The sequence below is a fragment of the Aethalodelphis obliquidens genome, unplaced genomic scaffold (genome assembly GCF_003676395.1).
Source record: "Aethalodelphis obliquidens isolate GAN/ISIS:26980383/991018 unplaced genomic scaffold, ASM367639v1 scaffold56, whole genome shotgun sequence".
In the NCBI taxonomy this organism is placed as follows: Eukaryota; Metazoa; Chordata; class Mammalia; order Artiodactyla; family Delphinidae; genus Aethalodelphis; species Aethalodelphis obliquidens.
The window spans coordinates 6,924,613-6,945,593 of record NW_020838000.1 but is presented as its reverse complement, the minus strand read 5'-3'; the positions used below and the strand labels follow the sequence as shown (position 1 = coordinate 6,945,593).

At 37.6% G+C, this 20,981-nt stretch overlaps 1 protein-coding gene across 1 annotated transcript in view; it reads left to right on the top strand.

The window, feature by feature from the left end:
- Nucleotides 1-20,981, top strand: part of KCNH8 (potassium voltage-gated channel subfamily H member 8) — a 387,230-nt gene that overhangs the window by 346,485 nt on the left and 19,764 nt on the right. The window contains exons 13-15 of the mRNA XM_027086541.1: nt 4,620-4,978; nt 7,008-7,114; nt 9,781-9,857. Of these exons, the coding sequence (XP_026942342.1) occupies nt 4,620-4,978; nt 7,008-7,114; nt 9,781-9,857 (543 nt within the window). The remainder of the gene's footprint in view (nt 1-4,619; nt 4,979-7,007; nt 7,115-9,780; nt 9,858-20,981) is intronic.

Genomic DNA, 20,981 nt, shown 5'->3' with positions numbered 1-20,981 from the left:
CCAACTTTTAAGAACCCTCCAATTTCACAGAAAACTTTCCCCCAAAACAGTAACTTGTCCGATTTATTACCTAGACCTTTATTACCAATAATCCCATGAAAGAAACACTGTAAACAGCTCCTTTTCTTGATCTGTACCCTCTTGAAGCAGAACCCCCCAACTTTCACACACATGCATACACACACACATACACATGCATACAGAGGTGCACAAATAAATCCAATTACACAGCACGTTACAAAGACGTTGTTAATGGACCGAAGATGGTTGGGGGTGGGAAGCAAACCGAATTGCTATTGAGAAACATTTTTAAAGCTCTTAAAACATCTCAGTGCTATCAACCAAGTTCCTCCCTGCCACTAGTTGTCTTTTCTCTCTCATCTCTGCAAAATCCCTCTTCAGGAACTAGCAAAACTCTCATTACATTTAAACTCTCTCAACAGGCATCCTTTCCTCATTACCTCTTTTCCGCCAGACCTTTCCCATATTCTCTTTCTCGTGAAAAGAAATTTAGCCTCCTTTTGGATTTTCCCATCTGAATTCCTCACCCCACCATAGCGCTCTGAAAATGAACATCCCTTCCAAGAATACACCATCCTTAACTTTCAAAAGCAAAATCTGTATAATTAAGGCTGAAGTTCATTTGCAGTATCAAAACTACCAGAATAACAGGGGTTTCAATACAATAGATATTTATTTCTCTCTCATGGACAAGGCCGGAGGTGAGCAATATAACAGTGTCAGTAGGCCTGGAGATTTCCTCTTTCTGCTTCATGATCCTCAACATATGCCTTCCTTCTCCTCATTCTCTCAGATGGCTGCTGGAGATCCATTCATTTCATCAGTGTTCCAGACTAGAAACTAAAGCAAAGTAAAAGAGCAAGATAGATGCTCCCCTCCTTCTAGGAGCCTTCCTAAAATTTCCCTATAACCTGTCTACTGGCATACTATTATCCTAGAATTTGGCCTTATGGCCAAACCAAGTGGCAAGGGGTCCGAAAAAGGTGATCTTTGGGCAAGGTGCATTGCTAAGAGTTCTGTTAACTAAGAAGGAAGGGGAGATTATGTAAAATATCACAACATTATCTGTAGGACCTGCCCTGATGTAAATTTTGTTTTCTTTTTCTTCATGATCATCACCATCATCACAAGGGCAAGCATTTAATTAAGCACATTCAGTGCATATCACTAAGGGTGTAACTACCATTATCTAATACCTAATTTTTTCCTCACATTATTGCCAATTTACAGGTGAGGAAACCAAGGCTTTAAATAATAACATTACCTGACCAAGGTTATAGCTAGTAAGTCACAGGACTTTTAAGACTGTGTGATCAAAAACACATGCATTCCACCACTAGACTTTATTCTGCTTTCCTTTTAGTCAAGACACGTTTAGTCAAGACTCATTCGTGAGTTTGAAATGACCATCCCAGCAAGATGTCACGAGCAAAATTAGAGACTCCTTTGACTGTGGGGATAAAACCTCATTGCCCTCATGGGAGCATTCATGAGAAAGATGAGAGGGAAAGGAAGAGATGGGTCAGAGAGAAGGAAAAGATCTGTGGTTGAATTTTGTGGCCATGTATACACAGGTGAATCCAGTGACACAAGGGAGGAGGGTGTTTCTATACCAATGGCCTGAAGAAAGTAACAGGTACTCCTCCTGCACAGAGGCTGCATGTGGGGCTGGGTATTTAATAATAATAAATTTGGGTATTGTCTGCAGTGATGGTCCACGGGCTAATGAATTCTTGGTATAAATCATGTTGGCTGTCCCGGTCACAAGAGTCAGTACCTAAGCAAATTGTCCAAGGTGCCAAGCATGGAAGTGTGAAAATTAAATGAACTTGTAGAAGTACAAACATCTTATAGGTTACTAGTCAGAAGATTCTGTTAGAGCCAAGGGAGCCTCCTTGAAACAAAGGAATGGTTAAATTGCCAATGCAAATGTAAACAGAAGTCCAATTAGAGAATGTACTCACTGATTTTAATTTCTGTGATAAGTTCGCCATGTTGTATCTTTAGCTGGGTGAGCTCACTTTTCTGTTCTACAATACTAGTATACAAATGTTCCTCTGCAATTCCACATGGGTCCATCTTTTGTTAAAAGCACAGAATTTAAAATGCTGTGAAGAAAAAAAAAACAAATAAAAGCAAAACCATAACTCTTGAATAAAGAACTAATAGCTTTACCATTAATTAAAATAATCACATAGTTGGAAAGATGAGTCTAATAATTCCATTTCCTCAAGAAATTTTGACCCATAAGATTAAAATACAGGGCTTCCCTGGTGGCACAGTGGTTGAGAATCCGCCTGCCAATGCAGAGGACACGGGTTCGAGCCCTGGTCTGGGAAGATCCCACATGCCTCAGAGCAACTGGGCCCGTGAGCCACAGCTACTGAGCCTGCACTTCTGGAGCCTGTGCTCCGCAACAAGAGAGGCCATGACAGTGAGAGGCCCGCGCACCGCGATGAAGAGTGGCTCCCACTCACCACAACTAGAGAAAGCCCTCGCACAGAACTGAAGACCCAACAAGCCAATTAATTAATTAATTAATTTTAACAAAAGATTAAAATACAAAAAAAAAACCTTCCTAAGTGAACTGATCATTTTATTTTACAGCTATGGCCTCAACTAAATGGGTGAATGGGCCTGTCAGTCACTACAGATTCAAGTTCATTGTTTTGTTACATATATATATATATATATCATTATAACTGTGACAATAAAATTCATATACCAATAAAACAACTATTTATTGAGATAAAGTAATAACCATGACAGCTCATGACATATAAATAGTATTCTTAGGTCTTTTCAGTTTATTTTTATTATGAATTATTGATAATCAGGTATAAATGATTGTATCCTCAAAAGAAACTGAGGCACAGAAAAATGAACTGACTTTTTGGAGCAGGGAGGTCATGTCTGGGGCAGAGCAAGAAACACATACTCTTAGAGTGACTCTGTTGAGGGCCATCAGCTTAGCCTTTGCTACCTTGTCTGCCCTGCCCCTTCATTATCCCCTCCTTCATCCTTTCCCATCCTCTCCTTTGCTTCTCCTAAGCCTGTAAGGTTGAAGGAGCCCAGGCAGGAATCCTACAGGAGAGTTTGCAAAACTCTCCCTTTCCTTTCCTAAGGCTCTTCGAGGTGAGAGGATCAAATGGTTTGCTGTACTTCCTGCCACCTGACTTGTGAGAACAAGGAGAGCTGAGGACACTTCTGATCTTCGTTCATCTATGATCCAAAATAGGAAAGAGTTTTATTCTCAAAGATAATATAATTTTGCTGGTTGATCTCCACATAAAGTTCCACTGAGGACCCTGTAACTTTAAAATATCAAGGCCCAATTATGCTAAGTGAAATCAGTCAGACAGAGAAGGACAAATACTGTATGAGATCACTTATATGTGGAATCTAAAAACTACAACAAACTAGTGAATATAACCAAAAAGAAGCAGACTCACAGACACAGAGAACAAACTAGTGGTTATCAGTGGGGAGAGGGAAGGGGGAGGGGCAAGATACAGGTAGGGGAGTAAGAGGTACAAACTACTGGGTATAAAATAAGCTACAGGGAGATGTTGTACAACACAGGGAATATAGCCAATATTTTATAATATCTATAAATGGAGTATAACCTGTAAAAATTGTGAATCACTATACTGTACACCTGTAACATATAATATTGTATATCAACAATACTTCAATAAAAATAAAATGATGAGGATACCTGAAAAATGAAATAAATAAATTAAATAAACTATCAAGGCCCAAGACTTTGCAGTAAAATTTAAAAAATGTCTTATTCCTAAAAACATGCCATCATATGCTATTATAAATGACAGGCTGATTAAAACCTCAATGCAAACCTGATCAAATGTACCTTTTACATAGCTCACCACCAAGAGTTTAAAAGACCAAGAGAAAGCCTGTGGGCTAACACCAGGAAAGCAGAGAGAGTAAACCTAGCCGAGATCAGAAATGGGGAGATTTTTAACATCTTTTATTGAAATATAGTTGATTTACAATGTTGTATTAGTTTCAGGTGTACAGTAAAGTGATTGAGATATATATATATATATACATATATATATGTATATATCCTTTTTTAACATTCTCTTCCATTATAAGTTATTACAAGATATTGAATCGAGTTCCCTGTGCTATATAGGAGGTCCTTGTTGGTTATCTATTTTATATATAGCAGTGTGTATATTTTAATGCCGAACTCCTAATTTATCCCTCTACCCCCCTCCCCTTGGGTAATCTTAAGTTTGTTTTCTATGTCTGTGAGTCTATTTCTGTTTTGTTTAAAATTTTTATTGGAGCATAGTTGATTTACAGTGTTGTGTTAGTTTCAGGTGTACAGCAAAGTGAATCATTCTTTTTCAGATTCTTTTCCCATGTAGGTTATTACAGAATATTGAGTAGCGTTCCCTGTGCCAGACAGTATGAGAGACTTTGAACAGCTGAATAAATAAGAGCAAAATCTGTGAGGCTTAAAGGCTCTAGGGGATCTGACTTTGTTCAGATGGGCCCTGCAGCATGAATGATATGCTTCTCAAGAAGTCGTCACAATCTGTACTCATCTATATTATCCTCCGATTTAGCCAGAGCCCAAGGGAAATGGCAGCATCAAGAAGAGACTCCCATCCATTGTGGAAGACGAGGAAGAGGAAGAGAGCCGGGAGGAGGAGGAGACTGCATCCCTCTCCCCCATCTACACTAGGGGATCTTCCTCTTCCCGTAGCAAGAGGCCTGGAAGCAGTAAGAGCTATCTCGGCTTAAGCCTGAAGCAGCTGGCCTCGGGAACAGTGCCATTTCACTCACCTGTCAGAGTCTCCAGTTCCAATTCCCCCAAAAGCAAACAGGAAGCCGACGCCCCTAACCATGGTAAAAGAAAAGAGAAGAACTTGAAATTGCAACTTTCAGCTTTGAACAATGCTGGACCCCCAGACCTCAGTCCAAGGTGAGAGTTCACATCATAGAATTCTTTCCCAGGTGAAACTGGCTGCCTTGTAGTCAGACTAGTACCTGGCTAGTAAATGAGTCAGCCTTCTAGGCCTTTCTCCCGTGCAGGTTCCTAGCCTCGATGCTTCAGCTTCCCTAAATGTTTGTGCGCCATTTTTGACTCTACATGGAGGTGTGTGCAAGATGAGAATAAATCATTTTAGTCACATTCTCAAAAGGGCCCATTACATGTTCCAAATTCTTTATCTTCTCCCTTTACCCATTTAGCTCTACCTATTTTTATAGATGTATATTTCTACATTGTAATTTTATAACTTATAAATTTCTAATGAAAACAAAAGAGATGGAACAAAGTCCGTATTGCTATCCCCTCAGTATCTGATCTTACCAAAAGTTTCATGAAGCAATGAGTGGAAATTATGAAGGAAGTGAAGTGCTGGTCTTCATTTCCCATAGTATTTGCTTCATTATTGTGGACGATTGAACTTATTTTTATTTCTGGTCCCTTCAGCCTGTAATATGGGATGGTTCTATTTTTTAATTTTAAAAAAATTCACTTTAGGATCAACTAAAAGTGATTGAAACAGTGAAAAATTCTGACTCAGAAAATGTGAAAAGAGTAGGCTATGGTGCGTAACAGCTCAGTAAAAAATAGACATGAAAAAAACATATTGAGTGATTCCTAGTCTCATGTACTCGGCTAGGTAATTTTTCATTTACTATTACATTTAGTCTTTTCAGGAATCGTCTAAAGTAGCTTGTATTATCTCTACTATAAAGTTGTAAGAAGTGTTAAGTATTTTGAAGGTTACATATTTTGTCCAAAATCTCAGAAATTTGAGTTCTGAAATATAGATTCAAATTCTGTTGTTCTGCTTATAAGGCAAGAGTTGTTTCTGATATACTACATATTTAGTTAGTCATTTGAAGAACACAAATTATCCATTTAGAGAAAATATTAAGGGGAAAATAAGCAAAACAGGGTTAATGAAAAGTAGGTGGATATTAAATGTTCAGGAATTCAGTTGGAGATGGTAATTTGAAAACATCCCTTAATTCTTCTCCTTCCTAAAATTTCTCTAAAATGAAAAATACTAAATTATAAAAAGGGGGAAAATATATGAGAGCTGGAAAAGAAAGTTTCATGTACAACTTATTCTACACTTATGAAAAAACATATTTTATTTTATATCTAGAAAAAGATTTTGAGAACACACCAAGATGTTAAGGGTAGTGGTGAATGACAGTTGATTTTTCTTTTCAGATTTTTGCTACCTTTATGTTTACATTTTCTCCAATAAATTCATCTTTTTTAAAAAATAATGAGTGTGTTAGATATTATTTACCAAGGAAAGAAGATTAGCTAGAGTCCTAATAGTCAGTTAAATATAATTCTTCAACTCTCACTTCAGAGTTTTGTCCACGTCCAGAGCAAAGATGTTTTCAAAGTTATTTTCTGCAATTCTGTAAACATTACGTTAAAACTCTTTAATTCTGGATAGAGTAGTGAATTAATATAAATTTAGATAAGAGAACTTCTGTAGCTTAAGGTTTTGAATCTGAGAATAAATGAGTCTAAGATCTATAGCATTGCTGTTCAATAGAAATGTAGCATGAGGTAAAATTGTGAGCCACATGAGTAATTTTAAATGTTACAGTAGCCACATCTTTAAAAAGTAAACACACACACATGCAATTATTTAATAATAATTTTAATAAGATATTTTATTTGACTCAATATGCCCCAAATACTAGCATTTCAAATATTAAAAATTACTAATTAAATAACTTACATTTTTTACTAAAATCTTCAAAATCCAGTGTGTATTTTATAGTTACAGCACATCTCTTTTTGCACATTTCAGGTGCTCAATGGCCGTATAAGGCTAATGGCTACCATATTGGATAGCCCAGCTCTAGAGTGTCTAGAATTTAGAAATTTAACACACAATTTTTCGAGTCTTCTAGGAATACTGGAACCCATGAATATAAATGCGCAACTAGCCAATCCTTGTTATTTTAAACAGGGTTGTTGATGGAATTGAAGATGGAAACTGCAGTGAGGAAAGCCAGTCTTTTGACTTTGGCTCTGAACGAGTCAGACCGGAGCCCCGAATTTCTCCTCCTCTTGGAGGTAAGCTCTATATTTAGTCTTCTCTCAAGGGGTGATATGTCTTTACAACTTGTAATGTTTGGTATAGGCACTTTTTTGCCTTCCCATTCTCGGGGTATTCTCCATGTGATGGAACTTAACCAAAGCCACAAAGTAATTTGACTTGAGTCTGTGCCACCTCCAAGTTGTTAAGATAGCATTTGTAATGGTTCCTCTATCCAGGCTCGACATCCTGCAGCTTACCAGCCCAGGTAAATGGTGTGTCAGGAGGAGACTCAAATTTCTGCTCTTCATCAGAGGGTAACCATGTTTTCCTATTATAAATGCAGACTAATCCACAGAAACAACATTACCCAAAGGAAATGCTGTGTTGGGTGTAGACTGTAGGAACATTGGTTATACTTAACCAATTTATTGGGTAAGTGGTTACGTACTTGCAGTTTTCCAGGGATAAATATCTTCAGAAGTATGTAAGAATATCGGAAATGAGGGGGAATTATATGAAGTACTACCCTCTAGGGATGGTGAATTAATGTAAAGTACCCCAAAACCTAGCCCAGGCTCCTCTCTCTCCATTTCATTCTTGAGTTCATTGCCCACAAAAGAATTTGTCAGCATGATGAAGGCCAGAAATGACAACCTCTAAAAGAAGACGCACCTGTAGTTGATAGAGAATAATGAACACAGGCGATCCCAAACAGTCACCAGATGCAAGGCAGATCCTTGTGTCAGGATCTCCTGCTAATTGGTGAATCCTTCCATGGGCAAAGCCAAGCCCAATAAAGACTTCTGAGTGTACAGCTCTGGGGGTATGTCTCCATTTGGTAGAATACCAGTCTTCTATCAATCAACAGTTCTTCCCAGCACTCATCTGGGAAGATGGAAGAGTAAGACTCCATAGTAGGACAATGGTGGGAGGTGGGAAGGTGAGGAGAGGAATGCAGATGTTAGTCAACAATCATGATTCATCCATGTAATGGACTTATATCTGCTCTGGGCAAGAAGCACAGAAATCATAGTTCTTGTCAACCAGATGTGAGCATTTGCTATGGAAGCTGATGGTGGGTCCCAATTGGAAGTTTTCCTTGTTGGCTCACAGGACGTCATCATGCCATCCACCTAGTATTTCTGGTCCTGCCACCCGCCTTAGCCTCCTCTTCTCCCTTTTCCCAACATCTACCCCAATACTCATCCATTCAAGCAACAAGTATTCTTGACTTTACCTCCTAAATATCTCTCAGTTATGTCTGAGACTTTCTATCCTTCCTTCCACCACCCTTTTCCCTGCCACATTCACTCTTGCCTGCACTGCTTCCAAAGTCACTTCTCTGTTTTCACACTGTTCTCCATACAGAGTGAACTTTTAAAAAAATACAAATTTATTCTTATTACGCTATTCCTATGCTTAAAATCCTGAGATGGATTCCTACTGCCCTTAGTATGAAATCCACACCTATTGCATAATTGCTATTTTTAAAAAATAAATTTATTTATTTATTATTTTTGGCTGCATTGGGTCTTCATTGCTGTGCGTGGGCTTTCTCTAGTTGCAGTGAGCGGGGGCTACTTTTCATTGCAGTACACGGGCTTCTCATTGTGGTGGCTTCTCTTGCTGCAGAGCACGGGCTCTAAGCGGGGGGGCTACAGTAGTTGTGACACACGGGCTTAGTTGCTCCATGGCATGTGGGATCTTCCCAGACCAGGGCTCGAACCTGTGTCCCCTGCATTGGCAGGCAGATTCTTAACCACTGCACCACCAGAGAAGCCCCATAATTGCTTTTTCAATGTCTCTTTTCCCAGCTAGACTCAAAGCCCCATGAAGGTCAATATATTTTCTTTATTTCTGTCTCATCTAAAGGAGGCTTAGCCTGTTGTAGGTGATCTCTTATCATTCATTGAATGAATAGATTAACTTTGAAAAATATCTCAGCAAAAGGAGCTTTTACTACTCTGACACTTTGGATTGTTTTGAGCGACTTTTTTCTCCCACAGGCAAATTTTCTACACATAATTGACCAGAATTAGGATAGTCATCATGATATATATACACGACATATATAGATATAGATACCTCTGTATATCAAATCCCTTCCACTCTAGCTAGCAATGATTCATCTGTGCTTCTGCTCCTGACAGATATGAAATGTATTTGTAAAAGTAAGGTAGAGAAAAAGTGGAGATGAGAGACCTGGGAAACGGGAGAAATCACCTTTTAGAGCAACATTGGAAGAGACAGAAAGCCTGCAGTGGGGATGAGCAGCTTTAATAGAGGTAGGAGGAAAATGCTCTCATGGGTACAGGACTCAAAATCTGGAAAGGGAAGAGAGGAGAAAAGAACATCTCTTTTCTATGGCTTGGACACTGGCTGTGATATATTTTTGGAAAATGGTCAAAGAAGAGAACATGTGCCATTTGGGCACATGGTAGGACTGTGTTCAGGAGAGGGGGAGGGTGGCCATGGACACATCCAGTAAGTGTGGCCTCAGTCACCACCATGCTGTGTGCCTAGTTCCAAAGAGCTCACCAGGTGCCATCCAGAGGAGAACAAGGGAGACAGAAGCTACAGTGCACCGACATCAGGAAAGGTTGAAGGCAGCTTGGGCTTCCTTCCTTGTTCTAACTGCCCCAGTCCTGAAATATGAGGTTTATTCCTGAAGGACTCATTCTGCATGTGTGTCACTTTCCAGACCCAGAGATTGGAGCTGCTGTCCTCTTCATCAAAGCAGAGGAGACCAAGCAGCAGATAAACAAACTCAACAGCGAGGTATGGAGCTTTGCCTTTCTCTGGTCATGTTGGAGTGGTGAGAGGGGAAGGAAATCCTAGTCACCAGCAGAAGTGGTATAATATAGTCATGATGAATATGCGCTCTGGTGTCTGGTGACAAATATGGATGAATTCCCACTCAGCCTCATGTGAGTATTAGTCACTTACCTTCTCTCAAGCTCTAGTTCCCCGTGGGTAGCGAAGAGATAGTAGTCATCCCCACCTTATGGCCCATTTGTGAAATTAAATGAAATAAGCTAGGTAAATTATTTAACCTACGGGAAAGACTAACTAAATGATTATTATAATTGGTGTCATAAATGTATTGATACTTGGTTTAATTGGTGCTTTGTCACTTTTTTCAAGTACTTTAATTTTTAATGAGTTAAAGCAAGATCATTTGTCCACAGATGAATCAAAAGTAATGAATCAGAGTAATCAAATGGCCTGAAACTCTATTCTTTTCTCTGGCCTGTATTTGCTGTGTAACTTTGAGCACTTTAGCTCTTTAGATCTTACCATCTCTCCGTGTGAAATTAGGTAATTTCTTAAAAAACTTTATTGAGGTATATTGTACATATCATAAAATTCACCTATTTCAAGTGTATAGTTTAATGATTTTTACTATCTTTATTGAGTGGTTCAACCATCCCCACCTGAGTTTTAGAGTATTTTTCCTCCCTAAAGAGATCTCTCACACCCATTTATGATTAATCTCTGTTCCCACATCCAGCCCTAGGCAACCACTTATCTACTTTCTGTTTCTATAAATTTGTCTTTTCTGTATGTCTCATATAAATAGAGAAGGTAATTTCTGAATCAGTCTCTTAATTTGGGTGTCCCCCTAAAATTAAATTTAAAAAAAATAGATTTTGAGACAATGATTTGGATGCAGATAGTTTCTTTGGGAGGTGATCCAGGAAGCAAGGTGAAGGAGTAAAGGAATAAGACAGGAAAGAAAGGAAAACAAGTAAATAAGTGTATGTTAATGAGATCATTCACTCTGTAGGCAATTGGGGCTCGATCCTGCTAGGGGGGCACTGAGAGACTGTGTAGGGCAACTCAGAATTGTTCTTCCATGAGACAAGTAAAAGGAGTTGAGGGTGGCTCCTGAGAGGTTACCTTCAGGCTTAGCTGCAGAAGACACTAGAAGGATCCTTCAGACAGGAATATGCAGGAAGACCCAGCTGTCTGTGGTGAACTTCCAGGTAGACTTAGGCCAAGTTCAGTGAGCAGACACAGACAGGGTAATAGGGCTGAAGTTTTAGATTCTCTGATGAGGTCTTGATGGAAAATGTAACCAACTGATGATATTGATGAGATTTGAAAAAAATGAAATTCACGTAATCATAATTGCTTTCCAATTACCTGTAATAATGGAAAACTGGGCAGCTTGTCATAAAGTCTATAGGGTGTTTTTGTTAATAAATTTATTTATTTCATTTATTTTATTTTTGGCTGTGTTGGGTCTCCGTTGCTGCGTGTGGGCTTTCTCTACTTGCTGCGAGCAGGGGCTACCCTTCGTTGAGGTGCGTGGGCTTCTCATCGTGGTGGCTTCTCTTGTTGCAGAGCACGGGCTCTAGGCACACGGACTTCAGTAGTTGTGGCTTGTGGACTCCAGAGCACAGCTCAGTAGTTGTGGCGCACGGGCTTAGCTGCTCCGCGGCATGTGGGATCTTCCCGAACCAGGGCTCAAACTCGTGTCCCCTGCATTGGCAGGCGGATTCTTAACCACTGCACCACCAGGGAAGCCCAAGTCTATAGGTTTTTGTTCAACATGTGTTCCATCAGCTTAGTGAAGATTTGTGCTTTACTGCCCTCTCTCATTCGGAGTCTACACTTTCTGGAAGTGAGATGGTTGCCAACAAGAAGTAAGAGGGCCAAAGGGCAGACTAACAAAATAGGAAAAGAAAAACTAACTGGATTGAAACTGCTTAAATCACGAGGACTTGGCCATATGTGAGATCACCCAAATAATCTCATTAAAAATACACCAAAAAATAAAAAATACACAGAAGAACAAAAAGAAAACAAACTAAACACTCTTTTGGGCACCTGGACATCAACTTTTGTGTGTGTGTGGTTTAAGAGTGCTTTATTATTGTGGGGTTTTTTGTTGTTGGGTTTTTTTTTTTTGGATAGCAACTTTTTATTAAACAATTTTCTTTAAGATATTGTTCTCAGATAAAATCACACATTAATACCACTTGAATTATCAATATTTTCCCTCACATTTGAGTTTATTTAATGGTTTTAGGAACTGACTGACCAATATCTTAGCTGAAACACAGAAGTTAGTAATTAGTCTGGGGAAAAAAAAAATGTGTTGGTAGCTTCAATGTTCACCTTCCCTAAGTTCAGGTTTTTCCTCTATTAAATGGTAATGATAAAATCTGTCATAGAGGAGTGTGGCTAAGGACTTAATACCATATGTAAAGCACCAAACATGGTGGTCAAATGCTCATTCTCTCCTCATACAAGGTCCTGCTTCTAGTCAACAAATGTGACTCTCAAGTTAGTCCCCCCTGCTACCCAACAGTGCCCCGTGCAGAGTCATAGGAGAGAGAATTAGTCAATGCATATGGAATAAAATGAAAATGAATGGACTTAAGGGAAACATATGTGATCATGAAAATGAGACTGCTTTCACCTGAGACTTCCTTTTGCTATGAAGACGCTCACTATAAAATTAGAATAGGGACTTCCCTGGTGGCACAGTGGTTAAGAATCTGCCTTCCAGTGCAGGGGACATGGGTTTGAGCCCTGGTCTGGGAAGATCCCACATGCCACTGAGCAACTAAGCCTGTGGGCCACAACTACTGAGCCCGCCTGACACAATTACTGAAGCCCACGCACCTAGAGCTCATGCTCTGCAACAAGAGAAGCCACTGCAATGAGAAGCCCATGCACCGCAAGGAAGAGTAGCCCCTGCTCACCGCAACTAGAGAAAGCCACGCGCAGCAACGAAGACCCAATGCAGCCAAAAATAAATAAATAAATTTATTTTTTAAAATTACAATAAAAAATGATAGGGTAAAAATTTTACATTTCAGTGCCTCTTATTTTAACTAAATAATTTGATGTAAAAGTGTCACCGATTTACTGTAAAGAACACTTATTCTGTAACATTTAAGTTGATTTAAGGGCAAGGAGACCCAGTATGCCAGTTAACAATGCTTAACCATTATGTGACATTACACTAAACGTTTAAGTGGTAAAATGATATTAAAACTAGGCAGAAGACAACCTGCCAAACTTAACAGAAAGGTAATCACAGGCAAATTTCAAACTGAGAAAATGCGATGGCTTATTAAATCATCCTTAGCAGAGTACACTTTGGCTGGAGTGCTCTAATTGCCACTTGTTAACATTTTATTTTGTAGGTACATAAAGGAGCCAGTTAATATTAGGCCACTTTATTCCAACTTGAGTCTTAACTATATTAAGGAGAATGAAAATGTTTCGTGTATATAATACATGCCTAAACAAAAAAATAAATGAGTTTTGTAGAAACAACTTATATTGACTTTTCTGAGAGAGAAGTCTGGCTTCTCATACTATTTATTAACTCCATTTTTAAAACAACTTTATTGAGGTATAATTAACGTGTCATAGAATTCATCCTTTGAAAGTGTACACCTCGGGACTTCCCTGGCGGTCCAATGGTTATGACTCTGTGCTTGTATGGCAGGGAGTGCAGGTTTGATCCCTGGTCAGGGAACTAAGATCCCGCAAGCCAGACAGCATGGCCAAAATAAATAAATAAATAAATTAATTAATTAAAGCATACACTTGAGGGCTTTTAGTATATTCCTAGACTTGTGCATGCATCACCATAATAAATTTTAGAACATTTTGTTTCCCCACAAAGAAGCTTTGCACCACACAGCCATCACCCCTAATGCCAGTGGCTCCCCGTCTTCAGCCCCAGGCAACCACTAAGCTACACTATGTGCCTGTAGATTCGCCCACTCAGGCCATTTTATATAAATGGAATCATACAATATGGTCCTTTGTGACTGGCTTTTTTCACTTAGTGTAATATTTTCGAGGTTTTCATCTCACATTGTTGCATACCAGTACTTTATTCCTTTTTACTGCCAAGTAATATTTCATTATATAGATATAGCACATTTTGTTTATTCATTCATCACTTGATGGGCATTTGTGTTGTAACCACTTTTTGGCTAATATGAACAATGCTACTATGAACTTTCATAAAACATTCACACAAGATTCTGTGTGCACATGTTTTAATTTCTCCTGAGTAAAGAAGAATGGCTAGTAACCCTATGTGTAAACATTTGAGGAACTGCCAGGCTGTTTCCCAAAGCAGCAGAAGAATTTTATATTTAGCAGCATATGAAGGTTCCAACCTCTCCACTTTCTCACCAACAATTTTTATTTGTTATTATCTGATTTTTTTATATAACCATTCTTGTGTGCATGAAGTGGTATCTCATGTGGTTTCCATTTGCATTCCCCTGATAGCTAATAATTTGAGCATCTTTTCATGTGTTATTGGCCATTTGTATGTCTTTGGAGAACTGTCAATTTAGATCTTCTATCCATTTTTAAATTAGGTTGTCTGTTTATTACTGAGTTGCGAGTGTTCTTTATATATTCTAGATAACAAGTTATGATGGATGTACAGTTTTCTTCTCACATTCTTTAAGTTGCCCTTTAATTTTCTTAATGTTTTTCTATAAAGCACAATTTGGTGATACCCAATTTATCTCTTTTTTCTTTTGTTCTTTGTGATGTTGAGGTCACATCTAAGAAACCATTGCCTATCCCAAGGTCATTAAGATTTATTCCTCTGTCTTCTTCTAAAGGTTTTATAGTGTGAGCTCTTACATTTAGGTCTGTGGTTTATTTTGAGTTAATTTTTGTATATGGATGATGTATGGGTCCAATTTTACTTAATTTTTTTGTGTGGATGTCTAGTGATCACATCACCATTTATTAAAAACACTAAGTTTTCCCCACTGAATTGTCTTTGTACTCTTGTGACACTCAACTTGCCATTGATATGAGGGTTTATTTCTGGACTCTCAATTCTATTCTATTGCTCTATGTGTCTATCCATTTCTTTCTAAATTTCTTTCAACAATATTTTATAGTTTTCAGTGTACAAGTCTTGCACTTCCTTGGTTAAATGTATTCCTAAGAGTTCTAATATTTTTTGTCATCTTTATTGGAGTATAATTGCTTTACAAGGGTGTGTTATATTCTGCTGTACAACAAAGTGAATCAGCTATACATATACATATATCCCCATATCTTCTTCCTCTTGTATCTCCCTCCCACCCTCCCTATCCCACCCCTCTAGGTGGTCACAAAGCACCAAGCTGATCTCCCTGTGCTATGTGGCTGCTTCCCACTAGCTATCTATTTTACATTTGGTAGTGTATATATGTCCATGCCACTCTCTCACTTCGTCCCAGCTTACTGTTCCCCCTCCCCGTGTCCTCGAGTCCATTCTCTACGTCTGCGTCTTTATTCTTGTCCTGCCTCTAGGTTCTTCAGAATCTTTTTTTTTAGATTCCATATATATGTGTTAGCATACAGTTGTTTTTCTCTTTCTGACTTACTTCACTCTGATGACAGTCTCTAGGTCCATCCACCTCACTACAAACAACTCAATTTCGTTTCTTTTTATGGCTGAGTAATATTCCATTGTATATATGTACCATATCTTCTTTTTTTTTTTTTTTTTTTTGAGGTACGCAGGCCTCTCACTGTTGTGGCCTCTCCTGTTGCAGAGCACAGGCTCCGTACGCACAGGCTCAGCAGCCATGGCTCACGGGCCTAGCCACTCCGTGGCATGTGGGATCTTCCCAGACCGGGGCACAAACCCGTGTCCCCTGCATCAGCAGGCAGACTCTCAATCACTGCGCCACCAGGGAAGCCCCGCCACATCTTTATCCATACATCTGTCAATGGACACTTAAACTGCTTCCATGTCCTGGCTATTGTAAATACAGCTGCAATAAACATTGTGGTACATGACTCTTTGAATTATGGTTTTCTCAGGGTATATGCCCAGTAGTGGGATTGCTGGGTCGTATGGTAGTTCTATTTTTAGTTTTTTAAGGAACCTCCATACTGTTCTCCATAGTGGCTGTATCAATATACATCCCCACCGACCTTGCAAGAGGGTTCCCTTTTCTCCACACCCTCTCCAGCATTTACTGTTTGTAGATTTATGGTAGTTCTATTTTTAGTTTTTTAAGGGCGTTCTAATGTTTTTGATGCTATTGTAAATGAAATTGTTTTCTTAATTTATTTTTGGATTGTTCACTTATAGTGTACGGAAATACACCTGATTTTTGCTTGCTCATCTTGTATCCTGCAACTTTACCAAACATTTTAAATAGTGCTAATAATTTGGGAGTGGGTTTTTTGGAAATTTTTTATATTAGATCATGCCATCTAGAAATAGAGATAGTTTTATTTCTCCCTTTCCAATTTAAATGCCTTTTATTACCTTTTCTTCCCTAATTGCCTTGGCTAGAACTTCCAGTACTTCACTGAATAGAAATGGAAAGAAATATCCCTCTCTCGTGCCTCCCCTTGGGAAGGAAGTCTTTGTCTTTCACCATTGAATATGATGTTAACTGTGGGTATTTCATAAATTCCCTTTTTCATGTTGAGAGAGTACCCTTGTATCCCTGATTTGTTGAGTGTTTTTATCACAAGGGGATGTTAAATTTTGTCAAATGCTTTTTCTTGCACCTATTGAGATGACAATGTGTTTGTCTGTTTTTTGTCCTTTATTCTACCGATATGGTATATTATGTTAATTAATGATTTGGGGATGGCAAACTAAACTTGCATTCTTAAAATAAATCCTCCTGGTCATGGTGTAGAATCCCTTTTAAATATTGCTGGATTCAATTTGGTAGTATTTTTTTGAGGATCTTTGCCATCTATATTCATAAATTACTGGTCTACAGTTTTCTTTTTCTTGTGATATCTTTGTCTGGTTTTCGTGTGAGAGTAATATTGGTCTCATAAAATGAGTTGGGAAGTGTTCCCTCCTCTTCTATGTTTTTAAATAGTTTGTGAAGAATTGCTATTAATGCTCGCTTAAAGGTCTGGTGAAGCCATCTGGTCCTGGGCTTTTCTTTGTGGAAAGTTTTTTGATTACTAACTTAATCACTTTACTTTTATAGGTCTATTTAGATATTCTATTTCTTCTTTAGTCAGTTTTGGTAGTTTACATCTTTGTAGAAGTTTGTCAAATTCATCTGTTATCTTACTTGTTGGCCTATAGCATTCAAAGTATTTCCTTATGATTCTTTTCATTTCTGTAATGTTGGTAGTAATGTCTCCTCTTTCATTCCTGATTTTAGTAATTTGAGTCATCTCTCTTTTTATTTAGGTGAAGCTTTGTCAATTTTGTTGATATTTTCAAAAAAACAGCTTTTGGTTTTGATCATTTTTCTTCATTTTTATTCTCTATTTTCATTGTTTTCTGCTCTAATCCTCATTATTTCCTTCTTCCTGCTTCCTTTGAATTTAGTTCACTTTTCTTTTTCCAGTGCCTTAAGGTGAAGTTGATTTTATATCTTTCTTCTTTTTCAATAGGCATTACCATAAATTTCTCCCTAAGCACTGCTTTAATTACATCCCATAAACTTGAGTATGTTGTGTTTTCATTTTCATTTATCTCAAATTATTTTTTAATTTCTCCTGTGATTTCTTCTTTGACCTATTGCTTATTTAGTAATGTGTGATTTAATGTCCACATACTTGAGAATTTCCCAATTTTCTTTATTACTAATTTCTAATTTCATTCCATTATATTTGAAGAACACACTTTGTATGATTTTAATCCTGTTATGTTTATTTAGGTTTACTTAATGGCATAGCATATGGTCTCACCTGGAGTATGTTCTGTGTGCGCTTGAGAAGACTGTGTATTCTGCTGTTGTTGGGTGAATATTCTATAGATGTCTGTTATGTCTATGACTATAGGTCTGTGACGTTCAAGTTTTCTATTTCCTTGTTGATCTGCCCAGTTGTTCTATTTATTATTAAAAATGAGATATTGCAGTCTCTAACTACCATTACTGATTGTCTATTTCTCCCTTCAATTTTGACTTTTTTTGCTTCATGTATTTAGGGCTCTGTTGTTCTATATATATATATAAAATTGTTATCATTTCCTGTAAAGTTGACCACCTGTTTTATCAAATGTTTCTTCTTTATCTCTAGTAAAATTTTTAAGTCTATGTTTTCTGATATTAGTATAGCTTTTCCAGCTTTCTTATGGTTGCTGTTTGCATGATATCTTTTTTCATCCTTCTTCTTTTAACCTCCTTGTATATTTGACTCTAATGTGTGTCTTCTGTTGACAGCTTATAGATGTCTTGATTTTTTTTATTCAATCTATCAATATTTGCCTTTTGATTAGATGGCTTAATTCATTCATATTTAATATTATTGATATAGTTTGATTTACATCTTCTATTTTACTTTTTATTTTCTATTTATCTCCTGTTTGCTTGTTTTCACTTACTGATTGTGGGCTTCTTACATTATCAAATATTCTTTTTTAAGATAAGTTCAAAACACTTATGATGGTTACTTAATAAAACAGGATTACATAGACCAAGGGGTAGACGTTCCTCACTTACTTTATATAATTCCAAAAACATATATAATACTTGAACATTTTTGTTCTTTTTCAGATGATTTAAAATAAAACTTAGAGAACAATTCCTCTGTGGTTAAATACATCTGGTATACTTTACTTAAAATTAACTCATATTCTTAGGGATGCACATTAGTCATTAGCATACTAAGACTCTATGAATTCTTGCAGTAAAGAAACTAAATTGTTATTTTTAGCCTGCACCGACCAAATGCATTTGCTTATGGATCACTTTAATGACAAAATAACTGTGAACATTTTGTCTCGCATTAGCATACCTTGGAATAATACGAAAAGCACCGAACTAAGGAAAAAGCCTCTTTCAGATGTTATCCAAAATTCTCACCTTCCTTTTTTACTTTATCCTATTCTGAGTTCGGTTTCGCCCCATTTTATATACTAGGGTGTATTCACGTTCTTATTTTGGGTCTTTTTCATGTTCCCAGAACATTCTTGATTTTTGTTTTTGCACCTGCTTAAAGTTCACTTCAAGTACAGTCGTCTTTACCAATTGATTTCTATAAAGGTTTGTACTTCTCCTATGTTGCCCAAAACATATATGTGGATATACACATATATTAACAGAGAGTGAGTGAGAGAGAGAGATTTATTATAAGGAATTGGGTCATGCAGTTGGGAAGCTGAGGAGTCACAGTTCTGCAGTTGGCAAACTGGAGACCCAGGAGAGCTGATGAGGTAGTTCCAGGTCCAATTCAAAGGTCTGAAAACCAGTAGTATAAGTCTGCAAGTCCTGGTCCAAAAGTCAGCAGTCTCAAGACCCGAGAAGAGCTTATGTTTCAGTTTGAATCTGAAGGCAGGAGGAGGCTGACGTACCAGATCAATAGTCAGGCAGGAGGAGTCCCCTCTTAGACTTTTTGTTCTATTCAGGTCTTCAATTGATTGAAGGAGGCCCACATACATTAGGGACAATCTGCTTTACTCAGTGTACTGATTCAAATGTTAATCTCATCCAGAAACAGCTTCACAGACACACCCAGAACAACGTTTGACCAAATGTCTGGGCACCCCATGGCCCAGTCACGTTGGTAAATAAAAACCGTCACATCCACAAAATACCTTCTGTTTGTCAGACCAGTGGCTTTATTTCCAGTTTAAATCATTGGCCTGTTTCAATGTTCAAGCTGCTTTGGTGGGCATAATCCTTTTCCTTCTAATTTTTTAAAAAAATATTCCCTTATGGCCAAGATGTTGTGGTTCTTTTCATGAGACAAAATTAAACATTTTCTCAAACTCCAGAATTTAGAAAGTGACTTTTACCTTTTATAACTTCATATATTGTAAGTTATACATATATGGGAGCAGAACCAAAATTTGGGGAAGACCAGCTCTATTCTTGACACCACTACTTTGCTGGGAATCTCACTGAGTGATTTGGAGCCCTTTGTTTCATTGACACATTAGCACAGTGTTAAGAGATTTGAGAAATCTACGCATATCAACTTGGCCTCTAGCATGTTAGAGTCCAAGTTCTTGTTGCTGTGGAGACTGACAGAAAAGCATCTTCTTTTCCGACAGGATTGTGTTTGCATCACATTTCATAATTGGATCATAGATCATGTTCTTTAAAAATAGCTATTCCAGTTATCTCCCTAGATCCACTATTTTCCTAAGGCTTTAAAGCATCATTTTATAATAGTCACTAAGACTATACATCCAATTTCAAATTGTGTTTTGTAACATCGACATCCTTCAACTTGTTTTAATATCTTTTAAATTTCTCATTTGCAACTTCCTCAAAAAAGTCTAGTAACTTTCTCTGAAATATTGAAGAGTCCCATTATTCTCAGATAGGCATTGTTACAGGGTAAAGTATACTGAGGTAAAAAACAAACTCCAGATCGCATTGGTTCAAATTTATTTCTTGTTCAACCAAACGCCTAATATTAGTTAGCTCGAGGGGGCACCACTACCTGGAATGTCATTGATTAGCTATGTTCCATTTGAAGAGCAGAGCACCGGACAATTGTTTTGGCTCAAAAGATATACACATCATTTCTGTTTATATTTCATTAACTAGAACTAATTCCATTGGTACAATTAATTTCAAGAGATAAAAAAGTATAATTTTCTGTGTACTCCAGAAGTAACAGAAAACTAGATACTAGTAAGCACTAGTAATATCTACCACAGCACCCAAACATTAATAGGAAAATTTTGTTTCCTCTTTCCTTTGCTTAAGATTGAATGCCAATATATCCCCAATTAAATGTGTCATACAATAACCAAGCAAACACATACAGGTAATGAAATGTTTTCTGCTGAAAAACAGACAATCTCAGTTGTTTTCTAGGTTATATTTGAGAAAGCTACCAGATAAGTTTCAAATTTGTGTCACTAGATCAGTGAAGGCTCTTTCAGTCAAATAAATAGAATAGTAATAACAGGTTGTTCTTTAATTAAGAGTTGCTTTGCTTAGATAAACAACAAGGACCTACTATGCA